This window comes from Mytilus edulis, chromosome 6 (assembly GCF_963676685.1).
Source record: "Mytilus edulis chromosome 6, xbMytEdul2.2, whole genome shotgun sequence".
Classification (NCBI taxonomy): Eukaryota; Metazoa; Mollusca; class Bivalvia; order Mytilida; family Mytilidae; genus Mytilus; species Mytilus edulis.
In genome coordinates this window covers 73,169,005-73,184,669 of record NC_092349.1, presented here as the reverse complement: position 1 = coordinate 73,184,669, position 15,665 = coordinate 73,169,005, and the positions used below count along the sequence as shown (strand labels likewise).

The 15,665-nt window shown below is 32.0% G+C and overlaps 1 protein-coding gene across 5 annotated transcripts in view; it reads right to left on the bottom strand.

Annotated features, from left to right (window-relative positions):
* LOC139528371 (carbonic anhydrase-like) overlaps positions 1-15,665 on the bottom strand; it is a 63,995-nt gene that overhangs the window by 29,432 nt on the left and 18,898 nt on the right. Inside the window, exon 1 of one of the 5 annotated variants that reach the window (XM_071324326.1) lies at positions 8,385-8,475. The exons of the other annotated variants lie outside the window; for them this stretch is intronic. Within the exon in view, the coding sequence (XP_071180427.1) occupies positions 8,385-8,460 (76 nt within the window). The 5' untranslated portion in view covers positions 8,461-8,475. Of the gene's footprint in view, positions 1-8,384; positions 8,476-15,665 lie in introns of those variants that run through there. 5 annotated transcript variants of the gene reach the window in all.

The window sequence follows — 15,665 nt, the reverse complement described above, 5'->3', positions numbered from 1 at the left end:
AGTCTGTTAATGGGTTGGACAATTGAAATTGTGTCAGTTAAGAGTTATTTAGCCACGAAAATAGTTTTGCTACCTTTATATTTTCCCATTGAAAAAGTTAAGAATGAGAGATTCTTGAGTAAAAAAAATGATAACACGGTGCAGCACTATCCTTCCAGTAAACGCATTTTTGTTTTGACTTTCTTTGCATTTTATTGAAGAGTGTGTCACTTCAATATAGCGTGATCTGGGTTGGCCGCTGGAATATGCATGAATTTATTATTAACGATTTCAATCAGCCTTAATTTTTGTGTCTGCAAAAAGTAGCATGTTCTCAAATCCGACTGAACGTGTCTTTCTAATACAACACAGGGTACATATAACGTGTTGTCGTTCTCATATGCACATGATATTTGTCACTGAGAGTTTAACCCAAATTCGTCAGCATCATCCAATTGGTTCTTTTCTTCTATTACTTAATCATCTGTTGTTTATAAATCATTCTAAAGAAGTTAATGGAAAGGAGCGAATGCAGATACATTTGGTTGTATTAAGTTTAAATTCATGTTATTCCGTTTAGTTCCTTTTCTACATATTTGCAGTGGAGAACTGCAGTTGTCCACATGTAAACTTCAAGCATTTGTTACCAATATGAGTACATCGCAATCCGTTAGGCAGCAACCATTTGATTTTCTGGGGGGGGCTATGGTTTTTTTTGGAAAAAAAAGTTTGTTTCCAGGTTTTGGTGAAAAAAATAATTTGTTTTGGACCCTGAGTAAAAAAAATTGTTTGTTTCACCCTCAGCTGCCACTATATGTAATGCTAAAATTGAAAGAAAAAGATTGTCTTCGGTTTGTCGCTAAAAAAATAGATTGTTCTTCGCCGAAGGCGAAAAAAAAAGTTTGCACAGAAAAAAAAACCATAGCCCCCCCCCCCCCCCCCCCGAAAATCAAATGGTTGCTGCCTTACTGTTTCAACACCCAGGGTGGTTTCATGTCTTTATTCTTAAACAATTATTGTTTTTTTTCTCTCTTTTTTAGCAATGCATCACTCTCTACTGTCCTTATCTTTTATTTATATTCTGTATCTCCATCCAGATTCTCGTGTATACCATGAGGGTCCGGATTGGGGTGTTGATTATTTCTGTATTCTTTAAATTGTTATGTTACTTTTCTATACATTTTATTTATCTTACTCATTATTCTTTCTCTATTCTTTATATTTAGGCATCCCAATATATTTTACTTACTGATGTTTAGTTACATTACGACGTTAATCTCTGATTTATATACTGGTCACCAATGTAGATGACAAATTGGTGTCATTCATGACAATAAAACAGAATCCACAGAATATATGAGACCATTATCGGATAAAATTAATTTTACTCTAATTTAACACTTTTTGAAACCACTTTTATCAATTTTCAATATCCATTGCCTATTAAATTGTTAATTGTTCATGTGTTTTGTTTCCGTATATTTTATATTCCATTGCTCATGTTTTGTTTCCGTATATATTTTATGTTTCATTGCTCAAGTGTTGTTTCCGTATATTTTAGCCGCTCGTCTTGAGCCTACCAAATTAACACACTATATAGTAATAAAATTATACTTTTATTGTCATTCATAACTCTTAACAGACCAATTAACAGACCGGGTTTTATACATCCGACCCATTAACAGACCAGGTTTTTAAAAAAAGATTGATTTATGTCAACAAAATACGGATTTTCGTGTAGATTTTTCGCACAATGATATCAATTTTGGTTAACACACATAATGCCTGTCTTTTTTCGATGTTCAAAATATTGCATGCAAGTAAATTCAACACAAGTGTCATTTTGTGTACATTTTGTGTGTGTAAAATGTGTATAAATTTATTGATGAGTAACTTGCCTTTTCATTTTATAGATCGTACATAGAAGCTAGAAAAATAATAATTACACCACTGGATTCAGTACATTGAATAGTTTTGTTAGACATAAATATTTTTTATGATAAACATATATTTAAAAGGCTATACAATGAAACATGCTGAGTTTTCAATGATTTTCTCAATAACACCTGATTAACAGACTTTAGCCAACCCGATTAACAGACCAACCGCCGATATAGCCGCATACTCAATATAGATTAACCGACCAATCTCTCGGTTAGCCGAGTGTCGGCCGTGAATTTGCAGGTTAAATTGATTGTATGGTTTTAAAACGAGCAACAATTACATAAAGCACAAACAAATTAAAGTACAAACCATTTTTTTTTAAATCTACGTAACAGAAAAGGTCAGGTTTGAAATTTTAAACTTGCTCTCTGATCACACATGCCCAATGGTGATAATTGAACATAAAAATATCAAAACACCAAATTTCACTATTTCTGTACATCTGATAGACGTTCATATTAGTGAAATAATTGACCTGTTGACCATCGTATAACGCAAAATTTACGCGATATATTCAATGAATCTGGGGCCTGGTTTTCGAAGGTATCTTATGACTAAGACATGTCTTATGATGGTCTTAGGACATGTCATAGTCGTAAGATATGTTTTCGAAAGTGTCCAAAGTTACGATTTGTCATAACTTTTGTCGTAAACTTAAGACCATTCGGGACATGACTTATGATAGTCTTATGATTGTCAACTAAAATTTTAATTACTTTTCATGTATAATTTCATGTTAACTGCAATAAAAATATTTGTTGTGTTTCTCAGTAAGCTAAATAGTAAAGATTTATTTTTATCAACTACGTGAATTAAAATTTTAATCTCCTGCGACATACAATTTGGAATTCTTTTCTAACTCATGGTTTTGTATAATAAATATACATATTATTTCGTTCCTAGTATATTTAATAGTACTATATCAACGTATGTGCACGGGTATTTCGTTAAGCGGGTACTTGATTAACCGAATCTAAAAAGTATTCACAGTTAAATAACAATGCATGTATGCTAATACACGAAAGCGAAGTACAAGATTTAGTATTATATTACAAACTGAAGTTAAACAAATTATCAACTCATATTTCAATTCCTTTTTGTATAAAATTTCATGTTCATTATAATGAAAAAAATAAAATATTCGTAAATATTAAGAATGGTAATAATTATTATGTTCATACTTTCCATTTCCATTTTTATATTTATCACTTTTTAATCATTATTTAAAATAATAGAAAATAATGTTCACTTATGACAGTCATAAGAGCATCATAGCTATGACTCTCTTAAGACAGCTTTGATTTACATCCTATGACATATCATATGATAGTCATAAAATGATCATAAAATATGTCCTAAGATATATCTTATGACATATCTTATAATACTTTCGAAAACCAGGCCCCAGTATTATAATATTATTGTTACTGTGTGAAGAAATAACATAAAAAATTGTGGTACACACTGAACAACCAGCGGAGCCGTTTATTCAACAGTCTGCATCACATTTTTGAGATTTAATGGGGGGAATAAGAAACTGGACTAAATTTTACCATAGGTGTTTTGTCTGACAAAAACACTTATTTTTGTAAATCCAGTGTTGTAAAAATTCAAGATTTCATTGGAAGTAGAATCAAGGCAGATTCGAAAATTGCTTACCAGTTGCAACTATTTATTACTAAGCTGCAGAACAAAAATAAATTTTAAAATTTTAGAAAGCCAAAAAATTTGGTCGAAAGGTTTACCGAAGACCTTTTAGACGCATTGATTGAAGGAATGACAGACGGAGTCGAGAGTTTACTAGACCAGCTTTTAGACGAAGCAGTCAATAACTACTGATATATGCAGTGTATGTACACAAATTAAATACCGCTACGCCATAATTTCAGTTTGACATCCATTTATATACTCGCATTACTTTATATCAAAAAGTTTACTTCGAAAAAAAAATACTAATAAAATTGAGAATGGAAAACGGGAATGTATCAATGACACATTTACCCGACCAAAGAGTAGACAACAGCCGTAGGCAACCAATGGGTCTTCAACGCAGCCAGAAAATCCCGTATCTGAAAAAATGTTTTAGATTCATACCAAGTGCACGTCACAAATGTTTCCGTTTTATTGCAGTGTTATTGTCACAAAATTTCATTTCCTACTATTATACTTAAAATATGTTATTATAAACTTAAAATTTATCACATTAATATCAACCTTGTTTATAAAGACATATAAGGTATATATTTATGTTTATCATTTCGCAGCAATGAGAACCGATTATGTTAATATCAAATTTCAGTACAATTCTTAACAATAGATATCGACAAATCGTCCATTTTATGAAGAATTTAACTACAGCAACTTAAGCAAAGCACTACAAAATGTCATTCTGTTGAAGTTTGATCCTTTTAAATGCTCATTAACCTTCAATGACCTTCTATTATAATTCCACTGAACCACCTTTATGATACAACAAGGTAAATCACGTTTGAGACGAATCTGAGGTTGTTCAAATACGAAAATCAAAAATTGAAATAATGTAATATTGTATAATATGTATTGTAGTTATTCAGTTTCCAGAAATATTAGATGATATTCAAAGTTACTCGGCGGTCAGAAATAACTTAAACGATAGCAGTATCAGTATGGCTATAATCAATTAATACCGTCCGGTAGAATCGCTATATTTTGTATATATACATTATGGGTTCGAATCCCGGCGAGGGAAGAACAAAAAATTTGCGAAAGCAAATTTACAGATCTAACATTGTTGGGTTGATGTTTAGACGAGTTGTATAAATACATTATATATATATATTATATATTATTATGCATAAAAATTCTTATATATATACATTATGGGTTCGAATCTCAGCGAGGGAAGAACAAAAAATTTGCGAAAACAAATTTACAGATCTAACATTGTTGGGTTGATGTTTAGACGAGTTGTATATATACATTATATATATATATTATATATTATTATGCATAAAAATTCCATGTTAGTCTGATATCAAATATATATATATATATATATATTATATATTATAAATACGTCTGAGTCAGTGACAACTCTACAACAGATGTATCCATCGGATCGCCATCAATGATGATGATACGTGGCTGTGTACATAATGTATATACAACCCGTCTAAACATCAACCCAACAATGTTAGAACTGTAAATTTGCTTTCGCAAATTTTTGGTTCTTCCCTCGCCGGGATTCGAACCCTTGCTACTGTGATATCGTGACACCAAATCGCCTGCACTGCAGCCGTCCCGCTAGACCACACGACCACCTGGGCTCTCAAAAAAAGAGCTTTCGCTGGCCGTGTGTTACCTTTCCTCGTCAGTTTTGATCTAGCGGCGTACTACAGTACATAGAGAATAATACATGGCAAAATCCGTATCATATGTCGTATCATCCCGAGACATCAATATCAGCCCAAGGGCCTTTAGGCCCGAGGGATGATATTGGTCGAGGATGATACGGCATGTGATACGGATTTTGCCATGTATTATACGCTTTATCATATATTTCAACAGAAGAGTATTATATTATATGAACTGTTTTCTGATCCATAGCACTGGGTTACCTTCAGTTATACTTTTGTCTTGTTTCAAAGGCCTTAAAAGAACTGCTCAATTACTTTTCCGAAGCACCTGGGTTACCTTACAATTTGCGTGCTGTTGTTTTAAAAATATTTTGTTTATTATTGTATTAATTTGTGTGTTTTGTATTTTTCATAGTTGCATTTAGTGTGCCAAAAAATATGAAAACTTGACGTTCGTGACGTCACATACAATATGAAAACTCGACGTTCGTGACGTCACATACCAAACAATGACGTCATTCAAAAAGTTTACCTATTTTGAGGAAAAATTTTCCTAAGCAAAAAAAAAACCAAAACTGACTTTATGTACTGTAGTACGCCGCTAGATCAAAACTGACGAGGAAAGGTAACACACGGCCAGCGAAAGCTCTTTTTGTGAGAGCCCAGGTGGTTGTGTGGTCTAGCGGGACGGATGCAGTGCAAGCGATTTGGTGTCACGATTTCACAGTAGCATGGGTTCGAATCCCGGCGAGGGAAGAACCAAAAATTTGCGAAAGCAAATTTACAGATCTAACATTGTTGGGTTGATGTTTAGACGAGTTATATTATATATTATATATATATATATAAATTTGATATCAGACTAACATGGAATTTTTTCCATGTGTGGTTAGGTATGGTCTATCTGATATTTCCCATATTCAAATCACCCAGTTGCATGTAACATTAGCCTGGTTTTTATACGCCCATTTACGGGTCGTATTTAAGAATTGAATGCTTCTTTTTGTAAATTCATTGGGGTGTAAAAGCGTTGACCGAAGTACATTTTGTATGAAGCGCGGAAGCGTTGATCGTGCGCACATTTTTAGAATGAAGCGCAGAAGCGCTTCATTCTAAAAATGTGCGCACTGTCAACGCTTTTACAACCCTATGAAGTTACAAAAAGAAGCATTCAATACTTATAATTACATTTGTTTAGCTATGATCAAGAAAAAACGAATCACCTGTGCACTTTATTGTGGGACCACGTGCTATCATGAATGAAAAGTATTATTGAGTGATACAATTGCTTACGGAATAACACGTGATGTGCTGTTAGCTAATCAGAATAAAGTATTATAATGAAACATACATCTAATGTAATTATTATAATATACAGTGCCGTATGTCATCAAAGAGTTGAGGTATCTTTCGATTGTAATGAATTTAAAATTTTACGTTTACGAGATACGGGATACGGGATTTTATTCATTGAACAAGGTTTTTTTCAAGTTTAATATCGGACAATAATAACTCAAAAAATATTTACACAAATTCGTAAGAAAATTTGTCGAATTGTTTATAGATATTTATTTATCTTTATCTTTATATTTTTTTTCGATTTTGTGTTTCCAATTTACAGTGATTTTTCGTTGCAAAAGGGGAATTTTCCAGTTTTCGGACAATAACATAAAAATGCTTTGAACAGTTTCAAGAAACTTTTGTGAATTGTTGATATCTATTGACGTAAGCTCCCTTTTGATTTTTAAAATTTTAGATTTTACGTTTCCGAGCTATCATTCATAAAAACGTGATTTTCTAGGTTTCGGACAATATCATAAACGTCAAAGTGCTTTGAGGAGTTTTAATGAAACTTAAGCGACTGGTTTATATCTATCGAAATAATCTACCCTTAGTGTTAGTTTTTTATGTCCCACCTAGAGGGGCATTATGTTTTCTGGTCTGTGAGTCCTTTCATTCGTTTGTCCGTCTGTTCGTCCGTCCGTTCGTCACGCTTCAGGTTAAAGGTTTTGGTCAAGGTAATTTTTGATGAGGTTGAAGTCCAATCAACTTGAAACTTAGTACATATGTTCCCTAAGATATGATCTTTCTAATTTTAATGCCAAATTATAGTGCGAGTGTGACATTCGTGTACTTGGGACACATTCTTGTTTTTTAATATAAATTTCTGATATATATGACATCGCGCAGTTATTGATCTTTATTCTTTGAAAAAAGCGACTGACGTAACATACACTCATACGATGCTGTTTGTTTGTTTTGAAACTGTAACATTGGTCTCATTGGTTATTGATTACAATTATTTAACAGAATTATAAGCAATTGTAATACATGTGCATGTGAGAGGTTAACCTATATATTAAACCAGATTTAACCCATCATTTTCTTCAGAAAGTCAGAAATACGTGAAGTTCGGTATTATTGTTATATATACTATTTTAGCAACAACAATTAAAAATACGAGAAAACTGTAACGGCATAATAAATAAAAAAAATGTTTTTTACACAAGACAAATGTGACTAACAAACAAACCCTGAATTACAGACTCTTGACTTGGGGACAGGCCAATACAAATGTGGCGGGATTAAACATTAAAACTCACCCCTAAAACCGGGACAGTGGTGTAACAGCACAGCTTAAGGACAAACTTTTAGATGTAATTGGCTTAAGTTAAAATCAGTACGAAGTACACATACATCTAGCATAAAACAATTACACAAAGTACTCATACTAGAGGGATCACAGATACTAAAAGCTTATCCATATAGTCAATTACAACTAATAAATAAATACTGTCCTTCTAAATAGATTTCATACAACACTGTGATAAAGTGCAAATGTACATTTTCTTAATATGTAAATAGATATTAGCCAACCTTATTAGTATTTGTAGACTACCTTGAAAAAATACGAATCTTGTAGATGCCAAGTATTGAAATATATCTCCCTCCAAAAAAATAAATTTTCAATTATTTTGAACAAAAAGAAATTGAATCTTATAGATTCTCAGAAAAAAATTAGTATTGAAGATATTTCGAAAATTAGAAGTGGAACCTACTTGATATTAATTAAATTTGTACAATTTTGAAAAATTACAGAAATTATTAAAGAAATGAACTTCTTACCCACTGTTGCTTCTATTTCTCTGATGCAAGTTCCAATCAAGGCTAAATAATACACATGCATGTTCCAAAATACCATCTTGTTATCAATACAGGTCTATACTTGGCATCAGTAACTTCCAAAGTATAAAGTCTAGTTCTTCATATCTAATACGAACATGCCTTATATTCATTTGCAAAAGTTGGTGTTTAAGCATTTTATATAGATATATTCACATGTGACTGTTATTGTTGTTGTTACCAATTATGGCAAACAATTGTATCTGATTTTATGCCTTTTATGGGTACTGTAATTTGGGAAATAAAAATATTCTATTCTATTCGATAGATAATTCTTTGACAAATCACCCTCTTCTCCCCATTATAAAGTCAATAAAAATAACCTTTTGTGGTGACAGTTTATAGGTTAATATTTTTTTATATAAAAGTACAAAGGTTATGGACGATAAAAGACTAATAAAGAGCATTATGTTCCTGTTTCATATCAAGGTTTTGCAAATGTATTAAACATTTCAGCATTATATCATAATATCATTTTACTTATTTCGAATTTATTGTAATATAATTCTATTAAATATGCTAACCCGGTAAACATTTATGTGCATTTTATAATCCAAACAAATATTGGAATGTATTAAGAAACGAAAATTCATATGTGAATAAAATAGAAATTTTAAAGCTTTCATTGTTTTATATTGAAGTATTCAAATCATAAATTAAAAACTAAATAGAAAATATTCATTTAATTTTTTTTTTATATATTTGAAATATGAATTACTTACAAAAGATATATAATCCGATTAAAATCACAAAAATATAGAGACTGCATTTCAAAATATCAATGTCAGAATACAAAGTAAACGACAGTAGTTCCAGTTTATTGAGTACACAAATAAAAAAATACATGGAAAATCTTAATAGTACGTCCCATAGCATCAATTGTCAATTGATGCCATGTAAAAAAGGGACGTTATCCAATCAAAATGAACGTTACAAACGTTGTTGCATTAGAATTGATCTTGTTCTCATACCTACGTCAGCTGTTAAGAACCTGCTCTGCATCAAAAGTATTAAGCCGTATACCATCCACATCTTTCGTAAATGATACTCTTCATATTTGTCAAGTCAAAAGTTTCTTCTTTATATATTGAGATACACACTAATTATGCTTAGGTTATTTATATAATTTTAATCTCAATTACTCCTATTTCAAACTTTTACACAATATTAGTTCAATATCTTAATATTTTTTTTTACTGACGTCAGGAAATAAAATCCTAAAGAAGATCAACCGTCTGACAGTGCATTCATAAAGCACGAAGATAATTCCATAATGAGGGGAATATATAATTTAGATTTGACTTCTATTCATAAAAGTAATGCGTAACTTAAAGCTTAGTTATGGTTTGGTCAAACAAAATACATCTTATTTTGAGTATAAAAGATAAAATGTTTATATTTCATTTGTATTGCAAATTATTAAAAGTTTTTATTGAATGTTAAATTTGCAAAAATGACATGGAGCGCCCGTCACCTACTTATGCGACTTTCATGTTCAGAAATCTTAAATGTGTAATAAATACACCCAGGACAACAATTATAGCAAAAACTGCTAAATTAAGGTTAAACTAACATAAAGGTTTAATATATACAAATTGAAATTATTGTTAATTTAAAAAGAGGTTAAATATCACGGAAATACATATACACAGAGACTTAGTTTATATTACAGAAATGTTAAATGAAGGTTAAAAAGAATCAATTTCAGTTTAGAGATTGGTTTTCTGTATTCAAAGTTCAACCTTAATGAATCAGTATTTTGTCACGATATAACAAAAGTATAGTTTCCTCTCAGTCTTCCTATCTCGTGTTTATTCTAGATTTTTGCCAATTATTAATTTCATATTCTCGTAGATTTGAAATTTAACGTTCTACTTATATTGATACATCAACATTATTGTGATAGTTAATATCAAATGTATTTTGGTTTCGCTTTAATGATAAAATTGAGAATGGAAATGGCAACAACCCGATCAAAGAGTTAAAAAAGACCGAATGGGTCTTCAACAAATCGAGAAAATCCCGAAACCGAAGACCGAGTTAAGCTAGCTCTTTAACAAAATGTGCACTAGTTCAAAGAAAATGAACGTTATGCTAAACTCCAAAACATATAGATAAACTAAAAGTAAAAACATACAAGACTAATAAAGACCAGAGGCTCCTAAATCACCATCGGTAGTCAAGTGCGTACTTTAATTTCATATGCTGTGACATGATATTACGATGATGACGTAATCCAAATACGATGCTGATGAGACAAAAATGTTGCCTATGCTACATTTTATCATACTGATGACATAAAAAATGTTGATGCCAAACAACATCATACAAATGACAAGAAATATCTTGCCGGTGACATTCAATATAATGATACTGCCATACAATATCATGCTTACGGCATAAAATATCATGCTGATAACATAAAATATCATACTGATGACAAACAATATCATGCTTATGACATACAATATCATGCTTATGGCATACACTATCATGCTTATTACATACAATAGCATGCTTATAGCATAGATCATGATGATGGCATAGAAGAGCATACTGATGACATACAATATCATGCTTATGACATACACTATCATTCTTATGACATACAATAGCATGATTATAGCATAGATCATGATGATGGCATAGAAGAGCATACTGATGACATACAATATCATTCTTATGACATACACTATCAAGCTTATGACATACACTATCATGCTTATGACATACACTATCATGCTTATGACATACACTATCATGCTTATGACATACAATATCACGCTTATAGCATAGAAGATCATGATGATGGCATAGAAGTGCATGCCGATGACATACAATAAGATACTGATGACATACAATATCATGCTAATGGCATACAATATCATGCTTATGACATTCGATATCATGCCGATGAAATACAATAACATGATGAATGCATATATTATTATGCTTGTGACATACAATTATCAGGCTGATGACCTAAACATATCATACCAATGACATAAAATATCATGTTGATGGCATATACTATTACGCTTATGACATACGATGTCACACTAATGGTATTAAATATCCTGCTGATGACATGAAATATCCTGCTGATGACATAAAATATCCTGCCGATGACATGAAATATCCTGCTGATGACATCATCGGAAATATCCTGCTGATGACATGAAATATCCTGCTGATGACATGAAATATCCTGCTGATGACATGAAATATCCTGCTGATGACATAACACAGCATGCTTATATCATAAATATCATGCTGATGAAATATGCTATTGTGATGATGACAAGAAATATCCTACTGCTGATATTAACTATAATGCTGATGAAATATGATATCATGATATAATAATTAATCTTCTTTTAATAAATTAGAAAAATACATACCTACACCTGCATTAGTATAGTTCACGAAATATATAGTTAATATACTAATATTAAATAGAGAACACGTTTTGTCTTTAGCCATTGTATACAGCAAAAGGATGAATCCTTTCTTTTAAAAAAGTCAGAAAAATCCTTAGCAAAGCAGTCTTCGATTTATTATGTCACTGCTTAGCTTGCTTACTAACTTCCTATGTGGCGACCTATTGTCATCATCAGTTGGTTTTGTACCTATTTCAGATGTATTATAAGGACAAAACGTCAATAAGTTTCAATATATTTGATGTACTCAATCATCGGTTTATTTGACAAATTCGGCATATTAAATTAGCTTTCGAAAGCTTTGTTACGCAGACGAAAATAAATCATTGCGGCATATCATGGTTCGTATTTCAATTTCAAGATATAAAGGGTAAATGCATCTATTATAGTTCAAAACTTTTATCATATTAGGTCATTAAAATTGATCATGTACTCAAAAACTTTGGCAGAGGGCAAACATTATTTTCATAATAAATACACAATTTCTTTTGATTTTGATATGTTCAAGGATTTGTACCATACAAATCCTTGATATGTTTAAGGTGATAATGTGTGATTATTGAGGCTGTCAGACGTTTTGACCAAATTGTGTTGAGTCATCACGAATTGCAAGTCCAAATGTACCAAATTTACAATCACAATAATCTTACAATTATTACATGCATAGTTTTCATCATTTAATGAAATCGATACTAGTTTAAAAAATGGTCAGCTAAATAAAATGATGACGTTGGCTTCATTTCAGGATGTTTTCAATATTTCATTTATCAACCTTTTGGTTGCCAATAAGACAACATACAAATCAGAGAACAAAATGACGTAGAAGTTGGCAAATATAGGTTACAATTTGACCTTCAACAATGAGCGAAAACCAAACCGCACCGAAACTGTGCAACATTTCCAACGAGAAAACATACAGCCTGATTTATGTACAAAACCATTATCACAAATTAAAATATGATATAGAGCAAAAAACATAACCACAGAATTACAGGCTCCTGGTTTCGGGACAGGCACTTACAGAATCTATGACGAGACTTTAGGCTATCAATCATCTAATATTATGTAATTGTGTACTTTCTACATATTCAGTAAATATGCATGCATCATTATGTCATATTCTAAGTAAACATTGTATTGACTTTTTCCAACGTGTGTCAGCTCTATTGATATAAGTTGGGTGACTAACGATGTTTAAATAACCCTTTTTTATTTGAATAAAAGTACCAAAAATCAAAAGTCAAAATAAAAAAATAATAAACGATTTTGCCTTAATCGTGAAATGGCAAACAACGGAGATATTTAACTTGATTCACAAGTTAACAATGCGTATGTTGCATAGTAATACATGTATAAGTATTTTATTATCAGTAAGTGCGTTATAGTAAATTGACTATAATCCCTAGTCTTGTTTTACTGACATCTGTTTCAGTTTTGTTCACTTTTGAGATTTATTGTTTATTCAGTCTGATTATGCGCGTCCCCTACAGAGCTGAGTGTCCCGTGTTGGTGACATGCAAATTACATTTTCCCCCTCAAATCCATGTACATGACAACTTTATGTAATTGTAACGATAACTCTATGTAAGAGGTATTTATCTAAACCTTGATTTTGCTACTGAATTTGAAGTTATGTCCCCTCAACTCTTTTTCCTTTTTTTTGTTGATTAAATTGTAATAAGTAGACCGTTTCTGAAATAGTCGCATATTAAAGGAATCACAATACGCTATTTATAACCAGTTAACACTGTCAATTTGGGATTATTGGCGAAACATGTAGCTAAGGAGAATCGGTCATTGAAGATGGACATTTGCAACTGTCAAATCCCTTTTTTTTTATTGATGAAGTTCAATATTTTAAATAATATTTACAACGCAAACTTGTAAAATGTTAACTGATATCAAACATTTAATGAAACACGGTACCATGAGAAAAGTCTGTTGTCAATGACTTCGATCGCCAACAGTAGATTTAAAGACAGACGTTTAAACAATAAAAAATCAATATGTCATATTGCTCTACAATTCACATTGCTTTATAATTTACATTTTTCGATCTCTTTGTTTGTAATTTTCCTGACATAAATTGATGAACTTTGATTGAATTTCATACAAGTGGGAGGTACTAGTAAAATAAGACCTGGTTCAGCCCACTTAAATCCCTTCTCTTTTAATTGATTCTAAAGAAGTCAGGGAGGTACTAGTAAAATAAGACCTGGTTCAGCCCACTTAAATCCCTTCTCTTTTAATTGATTCTAAAGAAGTCAGGGAGGTACCAGTAAAATAAGACCTGGTTCAGCCCACTTAAATCCCTTCTCTTTTAATTGATTCTAAAGAAGTCAGGGAGGTACTAGTAAAATAAGACCTGGTTCAGCCCACTTAAATCCCTTCTCTTTTAATTGATTCTAAAGAAGTCAGGGAGGTACCAGTAAAATAAGACCTGGTTCAGCCCACTTAAATCCCTTCTCTTTTAATTGATTCTAAAGAAGTCAGGGAGGTACTAGTAAAATAAGACCTGGTTCAGCCCACTTAAATCCCTTCTCTTTTAATTGATTCTAAAGAAGTCAGGGAGGTACCAGTAAAATAAGACCTGGTTCAGCCCACTTAAATCCCTTCTCTTTTAATTGATTCTAAAGAAGTCAGGGAGGTACTAGTAAAATAAGACCTGGTTCAGCCCACTTAAATCCCTTCTCTTTTAATTGATTCTAAAGAAGTCAGGGAGGTACTAGTAAAATAAGACCTGGTTCAGCCCACTTAAATCCCTTCTCTTTTAATTGATTCTAAAGAAGTCAGGGAGGTACTAGTAAAATAAGACCTGGTTCAGCCCACTTAAATCCCTTCTCTTTTAATTGATTCTAAAGAAGTCAGGGAGGTACCAGTAAAATAAGACCTAGTTCAGCCCACTTAAATCCCTTCTCTTTTAATTGATTCTAAAGAAGTCAGGGAGGTACTAGTAAAATAAGACCTGGTTCAGCCCACTTAAATCCCTTCTCTTTTAATTGATTCTAAAGAAGTCAGGGAGGTACCAGTAAAATAAGACCTGGTTCAGCCCACTTAAATCCCTTCTCTTTTAATTGATTCTAAAGAAGTCAGGGAGGTACTAGTAAAATAAGACCTGGTTCAGCCCACTTAAATCCCTTCTTTTTTAATTGATTCTAAAGAAGTCAGGGAGGTACTAGTAAAATAAGACCTGGTTCAGCCCACTTAAATCCCTTCTCTTTTAATTGATTCTAAAGAAGTCAGGGAGGTACTAGTAAAATAAGACCTGGTTTAGCCCACTTAAATCCCTTCTCTTTTAATTGATTCTAAAGAAGTCAGGGAGGTACTAGTAAAATAAGACCTGGTTTAGCCCACTTAAATCCCTTCTCTTTTAATTGATTCTAAAGAAGTCAGGGAGGTACTAGTAAAATAAGACCTGGTTCAGCCCACTTAAATCCCTTCTCTTTTAATTGATTCTAAAGAAGTCAGGGAGGTACTAGTAAAATAAGACCTGGTTTAGCCCACTTAAATCCCTTCTCTTTTAATTGATTCTAAAGAAGTCAGGGAGGTACTAGTAAAATAAGACCTGGTTCAGCCCACTTAAATCCCTTCTCTTTTAATTGATTCTAAAGAAGTCAGGGAGGTACTAGTAAAATAAGACCTGGTTCAGCCCACTTAAATCCCTTCTCTTTTAATTGATTCTAAAGAAGTCAGGGAGGTACTAGTAAAATAAGACCTGGTTTAGCCCACTTAAATCCCTTCTCTTTTAATTGATTCTAAAGAAGTCAGGGAGGTACTAGTAAAA